Below are 19399 nucleotides of genomic sequence, written 5' to 3'. Positions count from 1 at the left end.
TCATACGAACGCCCTTCAACCTGGCCTCAGCTCCGTCATGAGCTGCCGAATGTTGCTCCAGTTGCTGAAAGCCACACGCATGAAAAAACCCCTGAGGAAAGACAGCGACAAAGATTTGGTCTGACTGATCCTGTGTGAAACCCAACAAATCAAGTAAGGAAAAACATACCTCAAAAATCCACAAAGAATTCGCTGTATTCTTGTCAATGAAGAAGCTGAGAGCACACGGGATCGCTGACCTGGGCACATGACCACAGTGGATGCTGCCTCTACGGTTGACTTCAGAATTCACAGTGAGTCACCTGGACATAGTGATAGCCTCATCACCCCCGCAGCCCACAGCCTGTGTTGGTAAGGGATTTGTTTTCTAGCTTGACCAGCACCAGACGCGTGACTTCTGAGCACAGGTTTGTAGCTGCAGTGAGGTCAATAAGCTGCTGAGGCACATCGAGGTCAGACCCACCCTCCCCCTTGGGTTGGTTCAGTTTTTTCAGGCGATCTTATGCCTGTTCTTCATTGATAGCCTGCGCTGCCCTTCCAAAGAACCACAAACAGGAAACACAGGATCTTTGAATTGCCCACCTGCCATAGAAAGCAAGTGAGCAACGACCTCAAAGTGTACGGGAAAAACATTTAAGCCAGAGGTATTGAAACTGTTACACGGCACCTTAAGGGGCTCCAGGTTAGCTGGAGAGGGGCTGTTCACAAAGGCTTGGAGTGATAGGACGAGGGGCAATGGGTATAAACTGGAGAAGGGCAGATTTAGACTGGACATACGGAGGAATTTCTTCACGATGAGGCCCTGGCCCAGGTTGCCCAGGGAAGCTGTGGCTGCCCCATCCCTGGAGGTGTTCAAGGCCAGGTTGGATGGGCCTTGGGCAGCCTGATCCAGTGGGAGGTGTCCCTGCCCATGGCAGGGAGTTGGAACTGGATGGGCTTTAGGGTCCCTTCCAACCCAAACTATTCTAAGATTCTAACTAAGAGAGATTTATTGTCAAGCCAACATTATTTCAAGATACAAAGACACTGTGCTATATTGTTATTAATGAACATCTAATCTTTGGTTTGAAGTTTCCTACTGTTCTTTCTCGCTTTCTTCTAGTGAGCCTGTCCTGACTATTTCTGTGCCATCCCACTCTGGCAGCCCCATTGGCTCTGAGGAGCTAAGGTAATTTAGAGGTTTGGTATTTGTACACATAGCACATTCTTCACCTTTTGAGGTGAGAAAGATTTCCTCTTATTCCCAGTGAAGGCTGCAAGAACCCATATAAAGAGGACAGTACAAATAGTCTGTATCCGTTATGATTTATTCTCTACAATACTTCATTAGAGGATAGAGTTCAATTATTTACACTCAGAAGTTATTATATAGGTAGGAGGCAACCAAGTGTAATACAAAGAATTGGTCTGACATCTCTGCGCTGAAGGTCAAAAGAGGTCTCCTGCTTTAAGGAAATAAATTAACCCCAAAAAACCCAACAAAACAACATGTAGTATCCAGAATACAAACAGAAAACAGCACTAATAGTCAGTGAAGATTGCAGAAGTTTGTTAATGTACTATGAAAACAAATTATTCTGTGCAAAGGTTAAAATGAACTCCTATTTTCTTACAGATTTTTGTCATTGTTCTGATAAATTGTAGATATGTGATATTTTGACCATAAAATCTTCCCGAACTGAAATGGCCTCAGCTGAGATTGACTGTTGAACATTATGAAACAGAAATTCAGAACCTCACAGTGGGAACATTCCAACACTGACAGTCTCCAGTGATCAAAGACATTCTTCCGTAGTTACCGTAAAACAAAGACAATTCCTAACTGCAGTGAGATTGTTTCTCAGTTGTGGTTGTCACGAGAATAAGCCCTTCTAGACCAAAAGGCACTTGCTTCTAAGGATGAGTTAAACCCAGATCAAACCAGTTGCTTTGAGACGGAGCAGCTCTAACTTACTGTCCCAGCCAAGGAACACCCGAGAAATTCTTACCGCCACTGATTTTGGCTGCCTCCACCTTGAGGCAACGGGAAGTACGGTTTATGTCTAGTTCAGCTCTGTCATCCTTACGCATAGCTGCCAGGTAATGATCTAGAGACGGGATTATTTCCTGAGACCACCTCTCCTCGTCAGACACTCTTCTGAGCCAGAACTATCAACACACTCGTTATAGCTGGACCCTTAGGGGACTAAAGCCGAGAGGGTCTGTTTCTCTCCGATTTGCTAGCTTCTCTCCTCACTGCAACAAGACAAGAACACAGTATGTATTTAAAGGCATTTTTGTTTGTTATTTTTAAACAGTCTGAGTGGGGAAATGGAAGTGGGAGAGGATGAGTCTTCCCCAGTCCCAAACCATCTAGCCCACTGCAGGCTCCATCGACCAAGTCACTCAATCCTAAGACTCTGTTCTTTAGAAACGACAGCTAACCCTCCCCACCCTGCCCCACCGTCATCCCCTATTCCGAGAAAATGAAATCAGGAAAACACTATACACTGCTGAAGACACAGAACAGGGCAAACGTTTGGAAAAGAAACAGTATTGTTGGAAAGCCTGGCACTGTGTGCCTGCATGACCAGTCTCACTGAGCGTGCTCAGGGGTGAAGTTTTAGCACCATTTTCTTGCTTTTTTTTTTTTTTTGTTTTAAACCTTCTAGAAATTAAATTCTAACATAGAACACTGGAACAGTAATGAGCGTAGCCCTATGTATCGTACTGTTTGACAGCTGAGAGGTGAATGCTATGTCCGGAGCTGACCCACCCTCACCCGTCACTACACAGCACCTGCGAGAGGAATTACAAACCACTCCAGTTTGTAACAGGACCGATTTATTCTCGGCAGCAGGAAATCGTGAAACAACTCCTCCATCTTCAATTGCTTTTCAACAACATCACAAGGGAAAAGTGGCAATTAAGAATGACCCAGTGCAGGAGGAAAGCTGGGTCGATATTGCACCGTTATCTGGAAGAGGACCCCCTCCTTTCCCTCACATCTCTCTCCTCCAGCTGGAGGACGTTACACCGAAACAATGAAAACCTGTACGATCCTGTTTGCTTCTCTAGGACCAGAAGGAGCAGCAACTCGCAGCTCTGAGCTTTCTACCAGCCCTACTCCCTGCTAGGCCAGGAGAGAATTTCAGGCTTGAGCCACCAGCCAATTCCAAGAGCCATCATTACTACCCACAAGCAAGCTTTGAAGACAGATGCGCCTAACCAGCCATTACTCTGCTATGCACCTGTATTTTCTTCCCTGATCACTGCTGACCCTCCAGAAACTTGGAAAAAACAAACAAAACAAAGCCCTGAATTACATTTTGAAGACCAGTGACTTCATTGAGAGAGTGTCATAACATAGAGTTGATGACATCCCTCAGTGACGCTGCAGAATAACAACCGGATAACTCATCCTCCTCTTAGGAGAAAGCAGTCCCTGTAATCATCAATGACAGGAGGAGAAATATAGAATGCAAGTTTCTCACAGTCAGGGTAGCACAGGTTTCCCCACTCCTTGCCTTGATGCAGTAACGACTAAACTGCACAAAATCATAGCGGAACTACCCAGCTCGATTCCAGAGGCCTGCTGTAAACGGGAACGCTTCCCATTCTCAAGATCGATAGTCACACCTGAGAAAGCGGCTGTCCTGTCTAAAGGAAGCTCCCTGAAACTGTTAGCTTATGTTAAACAAATTTCAGTCATCAGTCTCACTTGTCTGACTACAGTCTACGCCCCTCGCTATTCCCAATCCCATCAGGCTCCATTACGAATGTCTGGATGCAAAACTCAGTCATAACAGAGAGGCCTGTCCAGGGACACCTGAGTACCTCGTCCTTCGCATACCCAGCTTGTGCCACATTGCTCTCTCTTACTGCCGTAACGGCATTCAATGTCACAGCAGGCTACAGAGCGCTGTCTACAAACCCAGGGAACCATGAACCAAGAGGATTTCTAGAGAATCCAAGCTATGGTGGGATCTGATAATTAAAGCCTTCTAGGATGGTAACGGATTCCTCTGCAATAGCATTCCAAGGTTTTTCACGTCCATCAGTGTTTTCTGTCCGCAAGGATGGGGTTCTCTCCAGACGTTCAACCCTCCCCGATATCGTAACATCCGCCTGTGATGCGTGGGGACCGCCATCAGCTCTCGGTACACAACAGAGACCGGAGGTTAAAAAAAATTTAAAAGAACCTAAAAACTGTTTCGTTGGATTCCGTTGCCCAGGCTGCCAGGGGAATGCTCCTACTTGATCTGGGGGGGGCTTCCATAACAAACAACTCGAGTTTCCAAAACGTCAGTAACACACAAGAATGGATCGGTCTGAAGCGGCACTTTCATCTCCTAGAGGTCTTCTGCACCTCACGACAGTCCGTAGGCATGGAGCCCCGATCCAACTGAACCCCCGTTCGGAGGGAAGGCTGAGATAAGGCTTGGGCCCCTGAAGTTCTGTCACGCTCTCATCCTCCCCCCAGGTCAGCTGGAAGGCAGACTTGGCAACGGAAGCTAGCATCATAAAATGGTGCAGTAATAGAAGTAACTGGACCAGGAAGAGGAGGCGTCTGCCCCGATGATGTCGTAGCCGTTGGCAGCAACTGGGGAGTGGGACTGGTCATGCAGCCGTGTGTCAGGAGTAATGATTGTAGAGGGGGGGGGCATGAAGAGTGCCGTTCTGGAAACAATGCTGACGGGAAGCCATGTACTCTGCATAACTGATTGTCACCTTCTCACTGCGGTACCTATGGGAACAGCAAGGAAAAACAATACCGTCAACAGACTACGCAATAGGAAGGGACTAGACATAAAAACATTCATCCCAGACCACCTTTCAGCTCGCAGCCAATAAAAACCGAGAGGAACCCGCTAACTTCAAACCCTACTTTGTTTGGTGTCGTCTCATGCAGCAGCCTGAATAACTCATCTAAGCTCAAACTAACTTCAGGGTCCCAAAAGCTGAGTCCTACTCAAGGCAATCCTAATTCAAGGGAGTCCTGAAGCAGCACGCAGGAAATAAACGATCCATTTGGATTCTTTTTATCTACTTGCTGTGGGGAAATAAAAAAAGATGACATGGAAAGTTTGCTGGAAGAAGACTCTGTTTCGGAGACCAACTAACCAGTATTTTACTATCATTTACTGCCGTGGTTATTTTCAGATCTGAAAGGCCGGCGCAAGCAAACGATGGAGAGCTGCTTAAAGGGAGGTTTATTACAGCACTTGTGGGACTTTGCACACATTGCACCATCAGAATTCACAAAACATGAAGTCTCCTCTGAGACCAGATGCCCAGAGGTGCTCCTAAAGCAGTCACTTCAAAGTGGCGGTGAATTGCGCTAAGTCCGTATTACACCAGATTTTAATGAAAACTTTCATACTGTCCTCTTCTGTTTAAAATAAAAAAACCCTACCTACCCACCTCATTGCTCCAGAGGTTAGGAACAACCTGATAAATTAGGGTTGCTATACAAAACCACAATGTCCCAATTTTTACTAACATAAAGGCAGCCGAAACCAACAGGACAGCTGGGGGTATAGAAAAGCAAGAAAATTTTGAGAACTAGCCAGACTAGAGTGTGGCTTGGGTTTGAGACAGCTGTCACCTCCAAACAGCAACACCGTCCACTGACGAACATGATGAGAAAACAAAGGCCATGTAAATCAAGCTTTTTAACTTTCAGAGGTTCTTGGTATCCTTCATGTGGATTATGGTATTGAAACCAGGGGTGCTGAACGTATTGCACTTCATTCCATGCACATTCTATGTATGACACGTGGCATGTATTGTTTCGCCTTTCGGACTACATCTCTCATGAGATGAGAGGCGTGAAGGCTTACATCAAGCACAAATACTTCACTCACAACCACTATAAAGTAAAATTTAAAGATGATAGATCTACTCACCTGGTGAGTTTAATCGTTTTCCTAAAATCATTGGTAATCGGAGCCTTAAAGCCACCTTTCCTGAGTAAGGAGTCTATGGTCTGGATCTGATCCCAGTCTATTGAAAAACAGAAGCAAGAGAAGTTCTTCAGTATAAAAATGATGTTTCCAAAAGCTAAGAGATGCATTAAAAGGCCTCTAGAAAAGCAAACAACTAAGCAGGAAACGTTGAGCTTTAGAAATGCCAGTGTTGAACTGGACATACACGGTCTTACGCATGCACACTGTCCTTTTAACTCGCATCGGAACTGGTCCATACAACAGTAATTCCATTTTCCGTATGACCTCTCTTAGAAAGGTCTGTGCCTTGCTGCCATTGCAGGGACCCCAGCCTGTTTTATCACGTGCCAGTCGAGTTTAGCTCCCTAAGCCTTAAAACAAGGTAATACTCAGTTCTTTACAAAGACACATGGGGATCAACCTGATGCTCTAGTGATAGCACAGTGCACTGCTATGTGAGAGATCAGAGTTAAAATTCCTACCTTAGTCTTTTGCCCCAGAGCCAGGAGGATGCGACCACTCCACTCTGCTAGGTGGAGGAAAGGAGGCAATATTTTGAGCAGTTACCATGGTGACCGCTACTATATTTGAGTGGGAAGTATGCTCCAGAGGGGCCCTGTTTCCTGCCCTCATCTGGAGGATGCTACTTTAGCAAGAATGAGGAGGAAAGGGACTCTCCTGTTGGTGCTGTGCAGCCTGCAGTTATCCTAGTTGGTGGGAGAAACATAGAAGAGGAAAGATGCAACACTGAATGAAGCTGGAAGACCCGTACTTTGAGATCCTCTATTTCTTAAGCCCTAAAATATTTTTACACTAAGATACAGCTGTGCACAGATGTGGAATGAGAGAAAGGCCAGATGAAAATCCAGTGGCAGCTGTATCAGGTGTCAGTTATCCAGATTAAGCCTGGTAGCTCCATGGCACTACTGTGAGGATAGCATTGCAATCCAAACCCAAAATCCATAGATTTATGTTACCCAATTCTGTGACAGCACGTGTTGACATGTTTGGCTGACATCTCAAACCCACCTTGTTCCTTAGCAACCTCAGGTAAATACGTGGCTGTACGTTTGACACCTTTCTCATTGATGAACTCTATTCTGATCCCATGGATCCCAACCTATAGATGGAAATGAACAGCCAAATAAGAGGTGTTTGCTTACACTGAGTCCACGATTGAGTTGTCATTCCCACAACACTGTCTCCCTCTCTTTCTGCCAGTTTGGCTTTTGCCTGGATAAGGACTTGCTTTTCCCCACTCTGTCCCTGCCAGGCAGGTCTCTCAAGGATCTCTGCCACCCTTCCCAGACGAGCCTAACCAGTCTCCCTGCCACTTCTCCTTCAGTCTTGCCAGAAGACTGACAGTTTTCCACCTCTTAGGTCGGGCAAGAAAGGCAAGATCTCTACACAAAAGAGATTTAATGCCTAAAATATCCCAATCACAAATTAACCCTTCTTGAACTGAATACACTTCCATGTGCAAGGTCCTAAAAATGATTAATACCTTCAGTATTTACTTTTTGTTCCCAGTTTCTATCCACAGCACCAAAATACTTCCCAGGTTTTTCCTCATGTATTTGCACCCATTTCCTGTTGGGCCAAATCCAGGAAACACTTTCCTGTCTCTCCTACTCCCATTCAGATCCCCTTCTAACCAAAAGCATACTGCTAGCTCATCGTCTTCCTCCCTTCTAGTCTTCCAGCCCCATTTCCTCTACTCCCAGTTTCTTCTGTCCCCATGCCACCCCTGTAACGAAGGAGACACATCGCCATGTACTAACCCGAACCCAAACGGAACGAGAGAGTGATGCAGAGTTCCAAATGCACCTGTTCTCACCTCCCAGTCCAGGTAGTCACTGGCATCCTCAAAGTTAGTGAGGAGGGAGACAGAGCAGAAGAGTTTGGGCAGCTCCTCGCGGGTCAGGGGGGGAAATCGGCTGTCCTTAAGTGCACTAAAGGAAAGAGAAGATACGTTGCCTAACGCAAGGACCAAACGCTCCATTATTCCCTTCTGGATTATGCCTCTGTGAAACATGTTTCTCTTTGCTGCTGCAGAGAAAGTGATGTGTGTCTCTTCCTAATCTAATGACCTGTCATGTGCAAGCACTAGTGCAGGGTTCCTGCCGCCATCCTCCACTTACTGAGGCCAGAGAGAAACTGCGTGCTGCACAGGATGCCAACACTGCTAGTACGCAAGACAGATTCACCGTAAGCCTTGGAACGTGACCCAAAATCCACCTGATCCAGACGTTCCACTAAATACTGATATATTACCTCACCCTAACCACCGTACACTTCTCAGGTTTATTTTATTGTGTAGCATATTACATTGAACTACACCGATCCAACATCTTAACCTTGAATCCTTATAGCTCTGCAGCAAATTAAACCCATTTATTTCATTTTTGACATAATTACCTGGTTAATGTGTATTCCCTGAGTCCTGAGTGAAGATTCATGGCTGAAAAGGTCCCGATGCAGCCACGAAGCCGCTTGTCTCGCCCCGTCTTCCACGTCACAAAGAGTGGACTGAAAAGGCAAAACAACATAAATACTCCAACGTCTAGAGATGTTTGGTTGCTACGGGGAGACCAAGGAGGTGTAAAAGAGCACATAAGCGTGCACTTGCTTTCTCTCCCTCAAATACACCCAATAGACATATTTCCTCAGCTATTACACAGCTTTAATAGAATCCTACTCTCAAATGTAAACCCAACACTCCCATCCCTCCACCAGTATCCTGACCGTTCTCCACCAGCTCCTTCCCAGCCACACGCTGTGCTGCCTCCTCCTGAATGATACGTTCCTGGGAGGAACGGCCTCGCTCACTGGCATCCACCATTTACATGGCAACCCATATAAAAATTAAAACAAGTGAAGCAAATAAGATGACTTATTAACCGTATTGTTGAACCTGAAAGATCCCCAAGCATTCCACAAAACATGAATAATTCAGGTCTGCAATAAAGCCTCCTTTTTTAGGCGGGGGGTGGGGGGAAATAAAAAACAAGCCCAGGGTTTTTTTCATCCCCTTCTGTTATTTCCAGGAGGATCTGACTTCAGGGTCCATCCCCAGGGCTCAGTTTATGTTCATATCGTTTGCTTACCTTACATTTGAACTCTATTTACACAGATTCTCTCTTGTTGAACACCTGACTATACTGTTCCTACTCAAACCTTGCACCATTTCCACTTCCCTGTCTACTACCATGGATTTACAGGTGTAACAGTAGATTCTCAAATTCAGCAGGCACATTTCAATCTGCTAAACTAGAAGCCACAACAAAGCCCGCAAGACCAAGGGGTTCAGAACTACTGGGTTCAGAAGAGCTCTGTGAGGAGGTGACAGGTAAAGATGACTGTGAATATTAGACACAAACAGTTCACATCTACAGAAGCGAGTGAGGCTGCAAACAGCTGTAGAGAGAAAGAGTAAAGAAAGGAGAGCACTAACTCCAGCTCTATGAGCATGTCCAAAGATCTCAAAAACATTACAAGGCGATTGATGATGCTGATCTAATTATCATAGCAGGATGACTGCTCTTACTTGTTCAGATTAAAGTGTACAGAATACAAGATGCAGTCACTTTGAACCCAAGCATAAGTAAGAAGTTAGTCATTAGTGACTCCAAACATCAGCCTATGGGTTACTATTGAACTTTAAAAGGTAAGTAACAGATAGAGAACGATGGTGTTATTTCTCCATAACACTATTGAGAAAATGACATTCCGAAATTAAACAAACATTGGCAGGAGTTCCAAAATATGAAAACAGAATAACTGATTCTACAACAGAGTGCAGACACCTACTTTCCTCAAACTCCTGAAGCTCTTGCAAGCAATATATTTCTGCAGCAAACATTACAAAAAATAGAGGCATCTTGTTCAGACAGTAAAACCAGCACACAGCATGGATGATTCCTCAAATACAGGCGATAGAGCTTCTTATGCTGCAGTAGTTAGAACATTCTTTAAATCGTAGTGACGAAGCAATGCCCAGTGCTGTTCCTCGGGGCAACAATGGGATTAAAACTCTATCACAGCATAAATCCTTCATGCAGGATCTTGTTAACAGCTGTGATGGATGGCAGAAGCACTACCCAAGATACCAACTGGCCTTCAAGTGATAATTGTGAAGTATTTTGCCCACAGAGGAAGTGGAAACATTCCTCCACAACTGTGAACCACCTCACCCGTGCCCGACCTAGACAGAGGATTTACTGTTCCAATTCTCCAACAACACTTCAAGGCACTTGCAGGATATCATTCCTCTACATTTTCATCTAGCTACCGTATGTTGAAATAGAAAACAAAGCATAAGAAAATACATTAGGAAGCTGACCAAAAAAAAAGATACTAAGCTTACAGAGGAGACCTGAGAAACATCGCTGTCACAAGTTCAGTGGAAATTTAGCTCAACCTAACGGAAGTTTTGAAACCATTACTTAGCCCATGCAACACTCAGCCCAAACAGAAAAGGGGAGGGGCAAAATGAAATGCATCGTAAAATAAAAATGTAAGTTCCTTCTCTTCTCCAATTCAAATTACAGGTTCACATTTCCAATTCACCTTTCTCCTTCCAAAAAATATTTCCACTGAGCTGTGAAACAGCTTTCTACGTCCACAATAGAAGAGGTATTACCAGGAAGGACAGGATAATTACATTCAGAAGGCTGTCATATTTTAGAATACCATAAAGCACATTTTCAATAATTTTTCACTGTGTTCACACTAACCGAGGCATAAAAATAAGATAAATGGTTTTGTACAAGTATATCAAAACTTCACTCCCGTAAAGTTTTTCGCTGTAGGAAAGGTGTTGGTTCTGTACCTGAAGAATAAATGGGCTCAGCAAAGTGCACATGCAGCTGACAATGGGTCGATTGTTCCACAACCCCTTGGTTTCCAAGACACACTGAGAAAATCACAACAATCTTGTGCCCATGAGCACATCTGCTTCACCCAAGAGCACTTACCAGCACTCTGCAGTCACATCCTGAGCAGATTATGACAATCACTTTCCCCTCCAGCCACAGCATCCTGCTTAGGATTGTTTGATGAGAGTTTGCTAGGCTGAGGAGACAGGAATTTCAGCAACTTCTCCAGTTGCAACTACAAGGGGATTTATAAAGTAGCAAAATATAGTTTGTTCAAATCAGAATTCAGTTTGTACCAGGAAAAAAACCCATTACAGTACAGATTTTGTGATGCGATTATCTTCTTATTTATCTTCTATGCCAACTAGAAACCTACAGGGTGTAGTTTAGTGCCAGTTTGTAGTATCTACTATCAAAAAACCCCCAAAGACAAGTACAAAAGTGGAAGAAGTAACCAATTAACTACTTGCATGCCATACAGCTTCAAAATTGTAAGGCTTTCAGTAATCTGCATAGCAAAGGGGATATTTGCTTTGTCGACCAAGTTCATTTGGACATAACTACAAGCCTTGCAATGCCACCTTCTCTCTATAGATGTGTAAATGTCATTGTTAATGTCTACGCAAGGTTCCCGCACTCCACAGGTATCTACTCACTTCATAATTCCCATCTCGATTATTGCCCACACACATATCCTCTCAAGCTGGTAACTGGAATTCATGATAGCGTTCAAGTCAGAGCCCCATAACTTTTACATTACTACTCTGTTAGTGCAGAATCCTGACCTTCACAACCACTTCTCTTTTTTCCTGAGGGTTCAGCACCGATTTAAAAGACCAGTTACGAGAAACAATTGGGACAGACACCTACATCCTTCTGTTCCTTCCATCAACAGTCCAGAGAGACTCCTGGCATACATATTTGTTTTGTTCAAAGATCTCTCATATCGACATTAATCACATTACAAAGGACACCAATGCAAATGAATGATGTATTTTCACTTTACTTACTTCTATAATTGATAACGTTTGGCTTGAAGTTCATTACATGACTGTCTCAAGTGTGACAGATCATCCCCACGTGCTGCTAAGCAAGAAAGCAAACCCCATGCTTTTCCCAGGGGTGCTTTCAAATATTTGCTAGAAGCAACAGCACAAAAGCTGAAACACATGAAAATTCAGGCAGGCATTTGCCTGGAGGGTAGGAAAAGAGAGGAGCTCGGTTTACTTTGGAGTGCGGATCTAAAAGAATTTCCAGTTATCCGCAAAGAAATACCCAGTGAACGATGTTTAAATTTGGGCATAAAATTCAAACAGCTGAGACTCCTGAAAGAATGCCCTTTTTGAAACCAGTCAACAGAAACAGTGACAAAACCCAGCTAGAAGTCTCTTCCAATGCCAAAGGAATGAATCTCTATAAAATAATCTTTCTTACTGACTGAAAAGCAGAACGAGAACAAAAAAAACCAAACCCCTTTGTACTTCAAGTAACAAAATAATAAGCAGATCAATATATGATTTTCTAAAAGGAGACAGCTTAGGCATGAAAAACAACAACAGAAATGTTTCTGTGTGGGAAGTCCCTGGATCTATTCTATATTCTAGTCCAGAGTATTTCTCCCTTGACTTGTATTTACAATATTAAACAGCTTAGTCTGCAGCAGCATTCAGAGCATGTATCCATAATCCTGCTCGGATAATAACTGCATGGATGCACAACCTACATCGACACTGACAGCCAATAAGGTGGGGAGACATTCAATACACGGATAAAGTCCTTGACCTGTTTAAGCCAACGTTCCTTTACATCAATTTAAAATTCATTAACTGAAATTAAGGATTTCGACAACTTTTTGTTCTGTCTGTTGTTCTGGAAGCGGCCCCTGGAGGAGTGTCAGAAGGCGTATCTGTCATGGATCTTTCCCATATAATTCTTCCACCAAGCATTCTAACAACATTAGCATTTCCACACCTACGCATTCAACCTGCAGATAAACAAATCTTACCAAAGCAAAACACCTTCATAAATCCTTCTCCTCACTTCTCATTCACACCTCCTTTCTTCTTAACCTTTGTATCATCCTTGGAAGTTAACTCTCCACTTCTCCCCACATTGCCCAACCAGCTCTACCTCCACAACACCGTTTTTCAGTTCCCCTCCCTGCTAAACCCATTAACTTGGCAATTATTCCCTTCCACTTGCTTCGTGGAAGGAAGTCTCTCCCCTTCTCCCTTCACCAAGTTAGCACCTGATCTTCATCAATGATATAGAAAGTGAGATCAAGTGCACCCTCATCAAGTTTGCAGAGGACACCAAGCTGAGGGGTGCAGGTGCCACACCAGAAGGCCGGGACGTCAGTCAGAGGGACCTGGACAGGCTGGAGAAGTGGGGCTGTGTGAACCTCATGAGGATCAACAAGGCCAAGTCCTTGCACCTGGTTCAGGGCAATCCCCGGTTTCAACACAGGATGGGGGATGATATGATTGAGAGCAGCCCTGCGGAGAAGGACTTGGGGTGCTGAGGGATGAGAAGCTGGACATGAGCCTGCAATGTGCGCTCGCAGCCCAGAAGGCCAACCATGTCCTGGGCTGCATCAAAAGAAGCGTGGCCAGCAGGGCAAGGGAGGGGATTCTGCCCCTCTGTTCCTCTCTTGTGAGACCTCATGTGGAGTATTCTGTCCAGTTCTGGAATCCTCAACATCAGAAGGATTTGGAGCTGTTGGAATGGGTCCAGAGGAGACTACAAGGATAACCAGAGGGCTGGAGCACCTCCCATATGAGGACAGGCTGAGAGAGTTGGGGTTGATCAGCCTGAAGAGAAGGTTCCAAGGAGACCTTATAGCGACCTTCCAGTACCTTAAAGGGGCTACAGGAAACTGTGGAGGGGCTGTTCACAAAGGCTGGAAGTGATAGGACGAGGGGCAATCGGTATAAACTGGAGAGGGGCAGATTTAGACTGGACATAAGGAGGAATTTCCTCACCATGAGGGTGGTGAGGCCCTGGCCCAGGTTGCCCAGGGAGATTGTGGCTGCCCCATCCCTGGAGGTGTTCAAGGCCAAGTTGGATGGGCCTTGGGCGGCCTGATCCAGTGGGAGGTGTCCCTGCCCATGGCACAGGGTTGGAACTGGATAATCTTTAAGGTCCCTTCCAACCCAAACTATTCTATGATTCTATGATTAGAAGCACGATCCTCTCAAAATTAATAACCTTATTTTACTGTTTTCTGAAAACTCTGATTCCAGTTCCACTTGTTTTTTCAGTATGGTTTCCTGGGGGGCACGGCGCAGTTAACTTTTGCAGAGGGATCTATTCGCAGAGAAGGAGCAGACTTGAACAGAACGTTATCGACTGGGTTTGTGCTCCTTGATAAAGCGTGCACCATCTTATGCAACACATCACACTGTGACCTCAAGAAGCATCACGCTTCCTTACATTTTGCCTGGCTCTCCTGTAGAGCTAAGCACGCTCTCCCTCATAGGCGACACTTCAAAGCTCCACTCATCTCCTCCAACAAACACAGCAGAATATTTTGACTCTTTAGTGCACTTGCAATGCATCACTTTTTGTTTCCAACAGACAAAGCAAGCTGCAGAACGCCCCGCTCCCACCTTGCATACCAGTTTTCCCATTTTCCATAAGAAACCCTTCATCCCTCCCCAGCCAAACCATGGCTCTGATACTGGTTTCTCAGCTTTCCTCCCGCACATAGATTTACTCACTAGGGGTCATTGGTAAATCGAGGAAGTCGTGGCTGAGGGAAACCATAGAGATGACAGTAGAGTACATCAAAGCAGTAGCAGCACATCTCCGCTGTCACCACCAGGTTCTTGGTGCTGTTGGCAGTTCCATTGGGCCGAGTAAGTGGGCTCAGAGCTCCTGAAGTGGGATTCATTCGAGTAATTGGGGAATTTCCTGGGCCCAAAGTCAAGTCAGATACGTTCTCCCTTCCATTATTCCCGTCTGTATGCTGGTGGTTCTGAAGAGGACCTGAACTGGAGCCCGATACAGTCGTGGCCTGATTCCCATGACTGTGCGTTCCACTCCCAGACAGTTTGGGCTTCTTTACCCCACAACAGCCAGCTGCCAGCTTGGGCTCAAGTGGAGGAACACAACGTCTTTTTCCCATCCTGCTTCAAAACTCGCCGCCTGGAGCACTGCAGAACCCTGGCAAAAGAGGGGGCAGGGGAAAAAAAAAGCAACACACAAAACAGTTACAGGTGAAAAAACAACAGCTGCTTCATTGCTTCTGCTATGGTATCAGAGAGATTTTGCTTTAGCAACAAAAAGAGGAAGAAAACCCTTGCAACACGCAACCAAGTACAAAACTAAAACCAGTTCAGCAAGCACAACAGGTGTTTTCACATCCGACTCAAGAGCGCGTACACAACGTGCACGGAATAGCACTTGGAAAGTTATTCATGAAGTGTGCTGAGGTGTCCTGTCACCTATCACTTGGGAGAAGAGACCAGCACCCACCTTATTACCAGTTTAATAGGCAGCTCATCACAAGAAAACATCATCAGCCTTCCCTTCAAGGGAATGAAACGGTGGGAGAACAGCAGAACAGAGGACAAAATGACTGGCCTACAGATATACCCCATCTGGATCACCGCTCCCCCTCGGCCAATGCCTGCACCAACCCAACGGCAAATCAGCTACTGGAAATCCCCAAGTGCATTTCCCTTCCCTGTTCTCAACAGAAGAGCGACAACAACTCCAAACGACACCTCCAGGGCTGGACTCCCAGGGGTGCTGCCCTCGATTTCCTAAGTAAGACAGGAAGAGAAGCTCCAAGCCTTGAACCACCATTTTCTAAACAACTGATTACGTTCCAGGCTCCATGAACTAGGATCTGCGCTTCCTTTGTAGGATGAAGTCAGTCAGTAGTACTTATAAATAAAGGTGCTTGGTGCACAGTCAGGATCAGAGGAGTGGAAGAGATGGAGACTGCACACAGGCTGGACAGAGGGAAACAAGCAGTTATGGCAGGAAACGGACGAAAAAAGAACCCTAGAAGGGTGTTCTGCTTGCAAAGAAGAGAATGCAAGCTCTTGCATCACAAAAAGGGGTGGAACAAATACAGGGAGGAAAGCCTCTGCGGACAAAAATGAGTGAGGACGACCGGCAAATGCCAGATGTAAGGGGTAGGAACTTAAATCAAAGAAATGCCGTGGCCACCATGAGATCTAAACACACAAAGGGAAGGAAAGACAATTCCCCATCTGCCAAATGGGGTTGAAAGCACAGACACGTATGTCACAGAGAATGCCATGGAGAACTGGAAGTCACACTCGGGTCTCATAAGGACTAGGCTACATCTTTAACAACCAGGGCTTCCCTCCAGGTCTGCCAAGTATCTCGCTGGGGGCTGAACTGAACGGGCAGAGAATGGGGGTGTAATAAGTGATGAAATTCATGGCAACAACTCTGTTCCTTCTCTGCTCCTAAAAAACAACACAAGTTGTATCCATAAGGCTTTATACTAAGAGACATGAACCTGAACTGGACCAGAAGCATCCCAAGAGTTATACAAACCTGAACCGGACCAGAATGGGTATGGTATGCATTGAGAGACTGAGAAAGAGAGAGAGAGGTGCCTCTACAGCAAAACTTGTGCATTTGCAGTGCTGGCCCTGCTTGAGAGCCCTCACAAGGTTCCAGAGTGAGAATCCAGAGAGCTACTATCTGCACAAGGAACAGTTTCATAGAATCATGGAATGGTTTGGGTCAGAAGTGACCTCAAAGCCTATCCAGTTCCATGGCTGTCCCAGTCCATGGGCAGGGACACCTCCCACTAGATCCAGTTGCTCCAAGCTCCATCCCACCTGGTCTTGAACACCTCCAGGGATGGGGCAGCCACGGCTTCTCTGGGCAACCTGGGCCAGGTCCGCACCACCCTCACAGGAAAACATTTCTTCCTGACATCTTATCTCAATCTTCCCTCTTTCAGGTGAAAACCCCTCCCCCTGGTCCTGTCCCAGCTCTCCCTGATCCAGGCCCCCCCAACCCTTTCTGGACTGGCAGCTGCTCTGAGGTTCTACCCCCTCAAGCATCAGAGACATTCCTCCAAGCCGCCGCAGACCCAGCGCCAGCAGGAAGCTTCCACCACGCTTTTACCAGAGCTAAGGAAAATCTCCCTTTTCCCTTCCCAAACACCGGAGCCGAACTTCGAGGGAGCGAATGTTCCCGGCTCACAGCGATGGGAGCAGCTCCCACGGGCCCCGGTGGTTCTTCCTCCTCCTCCTCCTCGTGGGGACAGGGAGGCCGGAGCAACTCCTGCCGGGAACCCCTGCTCCCCCTTAACCCCTTCCCCGCCGCTCCTTGCCCCTCTCCCACCCAATTAACCCTTTCCCCTCTGCCCCAACTCCTAGTTGACCCCTTCCCCGCTGTGCCTCTCACGCTGTTAACCCCTTCCCCGCTATCCTCGCCTACATCCCCATTAACCCTTTCCCAGCCGTCTCTTGTCCCTCTCCCACTGTTAACCCTTTCCCCTCTGCCCCAATCCCTCGTTAACTCCTTCCCTGCTCTCTCCCCCCCACATTCCCATTAATCCGTGTCGCCCCTCCTCCCCCTTTTCCACTCTGCCCCTACCTTTGTTAACCCCTTCCCAGCCGTCCCCCTCACACACCCGTTAACCTCTTCTGCCCTGTGTCCTCATCACTCCCCGATAGTCCCTCCCCCACCCCGTTAACCCTTTCCTCTCCGCCGTCCCCACCATTAACCCCTTCCCCGCTGCTCCTTCACCCCCTGCTTAACCCCTTCCCCACCGTCCCTCTCCCACTCCTCGTTAACCCCTTCCCCTATGCCTCAACCCCTAGTTAACCCCTTCCCTGCTGTCCCGCTCACTCCCCATTAACCCCTTCTCCGCCGTTCCCTCCCCATTAACCTCTTCTCCGCAGCCCCGTTAACCCTTTTCCTGCTGTCCCTCTCACTCCCCATTAACCGCTTCCCTACCGTCCCCTCCCCATTAACCCTTTCCCCACTATCCCTCACACCCCCGTTAACCCCTTCCTCGCCGTCTCCTCCTCGTTAACCCCTTCTCCGCCGCTCCGTTAACCCCTTCCCCGCTGTCCCTCTTACACCCCCGTTAACCCCTTCCGCGCCGCCTTCCCTCTCCCCCAGTTAACTCCTTCCCCGCCGCCTCACCTCCTGCGCCCGTCCCGGCCGCGGCTCCTCTTCCTTCTCCGCCTCAGCCCCGCCGCCGCCGCCGCTGCTGCCCCGCCGCCTCCGTCCTCTCTCGCCTCATGGAGCCATGGGCCCGGGCGAGGCTCCTGGGAGAAGCGGGGAGCGGGCGGCGCGGCTCGAGGCCTCCTCGGTGCCGGCGCCTCCTCCCCGCCCGTGAGGTAAGGAGGGAAGAGGGGCATGGTCCGCCCGCCTCCCGTCGGCCCGCGCGACCATAGAGACAAGGGGAGGGCGCTCTGGCCGCTCCTGACCATAGAGATGCGCGACTTCCGCTTCCCCCCGCCGGAGGCCGGGCTATTCCACCCCTCACCGCACCACGTGATGCTCCGCACGTGCGAGGACAAACGAAGCCGGCCGTGCCGCCGTCACGTGGTGCAGCTGCCGCGCCGCCATTGGCCCGTGGGGGGTGGAACCGTCCATTGCGGGGCACGGGGGGAGGAGATCTGGCTGCCCCCCCTCCCCCCTCCCTGCTTTGGTCCGTCCCGCACCGCCCTGGGTAGTGGTGGAGGGCCCGAGGCCCTCGCAGTGGAGAAATTATTCCTAATGTCCAGTCTGAACCCCCCCTGGCACAGCTTGAGGCCATTCCCTCTGTCCTATCGCTTGTTCCTTAGCAGGAGAGACCAGGGCCCACCTCTACAACCTCCTTTCAGGCAGTTGCAGACAGTGATAAGGTCTCCCCTCAGCCTCCTCCAGCCTATAGAGCCCCAGGTCCCTCAGCTGTTCCTTGTAACCTTTGTTCTCCAGCCCCTTCCCCAGCTCCAGCCCCTCAATGTCCTTCTTGGAGTGAGCGGCCCAAAACTGAATCCAGGATTTGAGGTGCAGCATCACCAGCGCTGAGTCCAGAGGGATAACTCCTTCTCTACTCCTGCTGGCCACCCCATGGCTGATCCAAGCCAGGATGCCATTGGCCTTCTTGGCCATCCGGGCCACTGCTGGCCTATGTTCAGCCGCTGCCACCAGCAAGTCCAGGGCCTTTTCCACCCTGCAGCTTTCCAGCCACTCTTCCCCAAGTCTGGAACTGCACGGGGTTGTTGTGTCATAGAATCATGGAATAGTTTGGGTTGGAAGGAACCTCTAAGTCCACCCAGTTCCACCCACTGGATCAGGGGCTCCAAGCCCCATCCAACCTGGCCTTGAGCACCTCCAGGGATGGGGCAGCCACAGCTTCCCTGGGCAGCCTGGGCCAGGGCCTCACCACCCTCACAGGAAAACATTTCTTCCTAAAATCTCATCTCAATCTCCCCTCTTTCAGCTTCAAGCCCTCCCCCCTCATCCTATCCCTGCACTCCCTGATAAAGAGTCCCTCCCTGGCTTCCCTGGAGCCCCTTTCAGTACTGGAAGCTTCTCTAAGGTCTTCTGGGAGCCTTTTTTTCTCCAGGCTGAACAACCCCAACTCTCTCAGCCTGTCCTCAT

At 47.7% G+C, this 19399-nt stretch overlaps 1 protein-coding gene across 2 annotated transcripts; it reads right to left on the bottom strand.

Moving 5' to 3' along the window:
- Positions 1-1295: 1295 nt before the first annotated feature.
- On the bottom strand, positions 1296-18225 carry AMMECR1L (AMMECR1 like). 2 transcript variants are annotated; one of them, XM_054074612.1, is made up of 7 exons: positions 17951-18220; positions 14524-14968; positions 8346-8456; positions 7765-7879; positions 6957-7047; positions 5889-5985; positions 1296-4726 (listed from the first exon to the last, which is right to left on the bottom strand). In XM_054074612.1, exons 2-7 carry the CDS (start codon positions 14928-14930, stop codon positions 4615-4617), a joined length of 933 nt encoding a protein of 310 aa, XP_053930587.1. In that variant the 5' UTR covers positions 14931-14968; positions 17951-18220; the 3' UTR covers positions 1296-4614. The 2 variants fall into 2 exon arrangements, 1 of the variants encoding a protein (XP_053930587.1); XR_008451284.1 differs by lacking the exon at positions 1296-4726 and having other exon boundaries at positions 5887-5985; positions 6410-7047; positions 17951-18225.
- Positions 18226-19399: the final 1174 nt, after the last annotated feature.

The sequence above is a fragment of the Cuculus canorus genome, chromosome 9 (assembly GCF_017976375.1).
Source record: "Cuculus canorus isolate bCucCan1 chromosome 9, bCucCan1.pri, whole genome shotgun sequence".
Lineage (NCBI taxonomy): Eukaryota > Metazoa > Chordata > Aves > Cuculiformes > Cuculidae > Cuculus > Cuculus canorus.
This window is presented reverse-complemented; position numbering and strand designations above follow the sequence as displayed.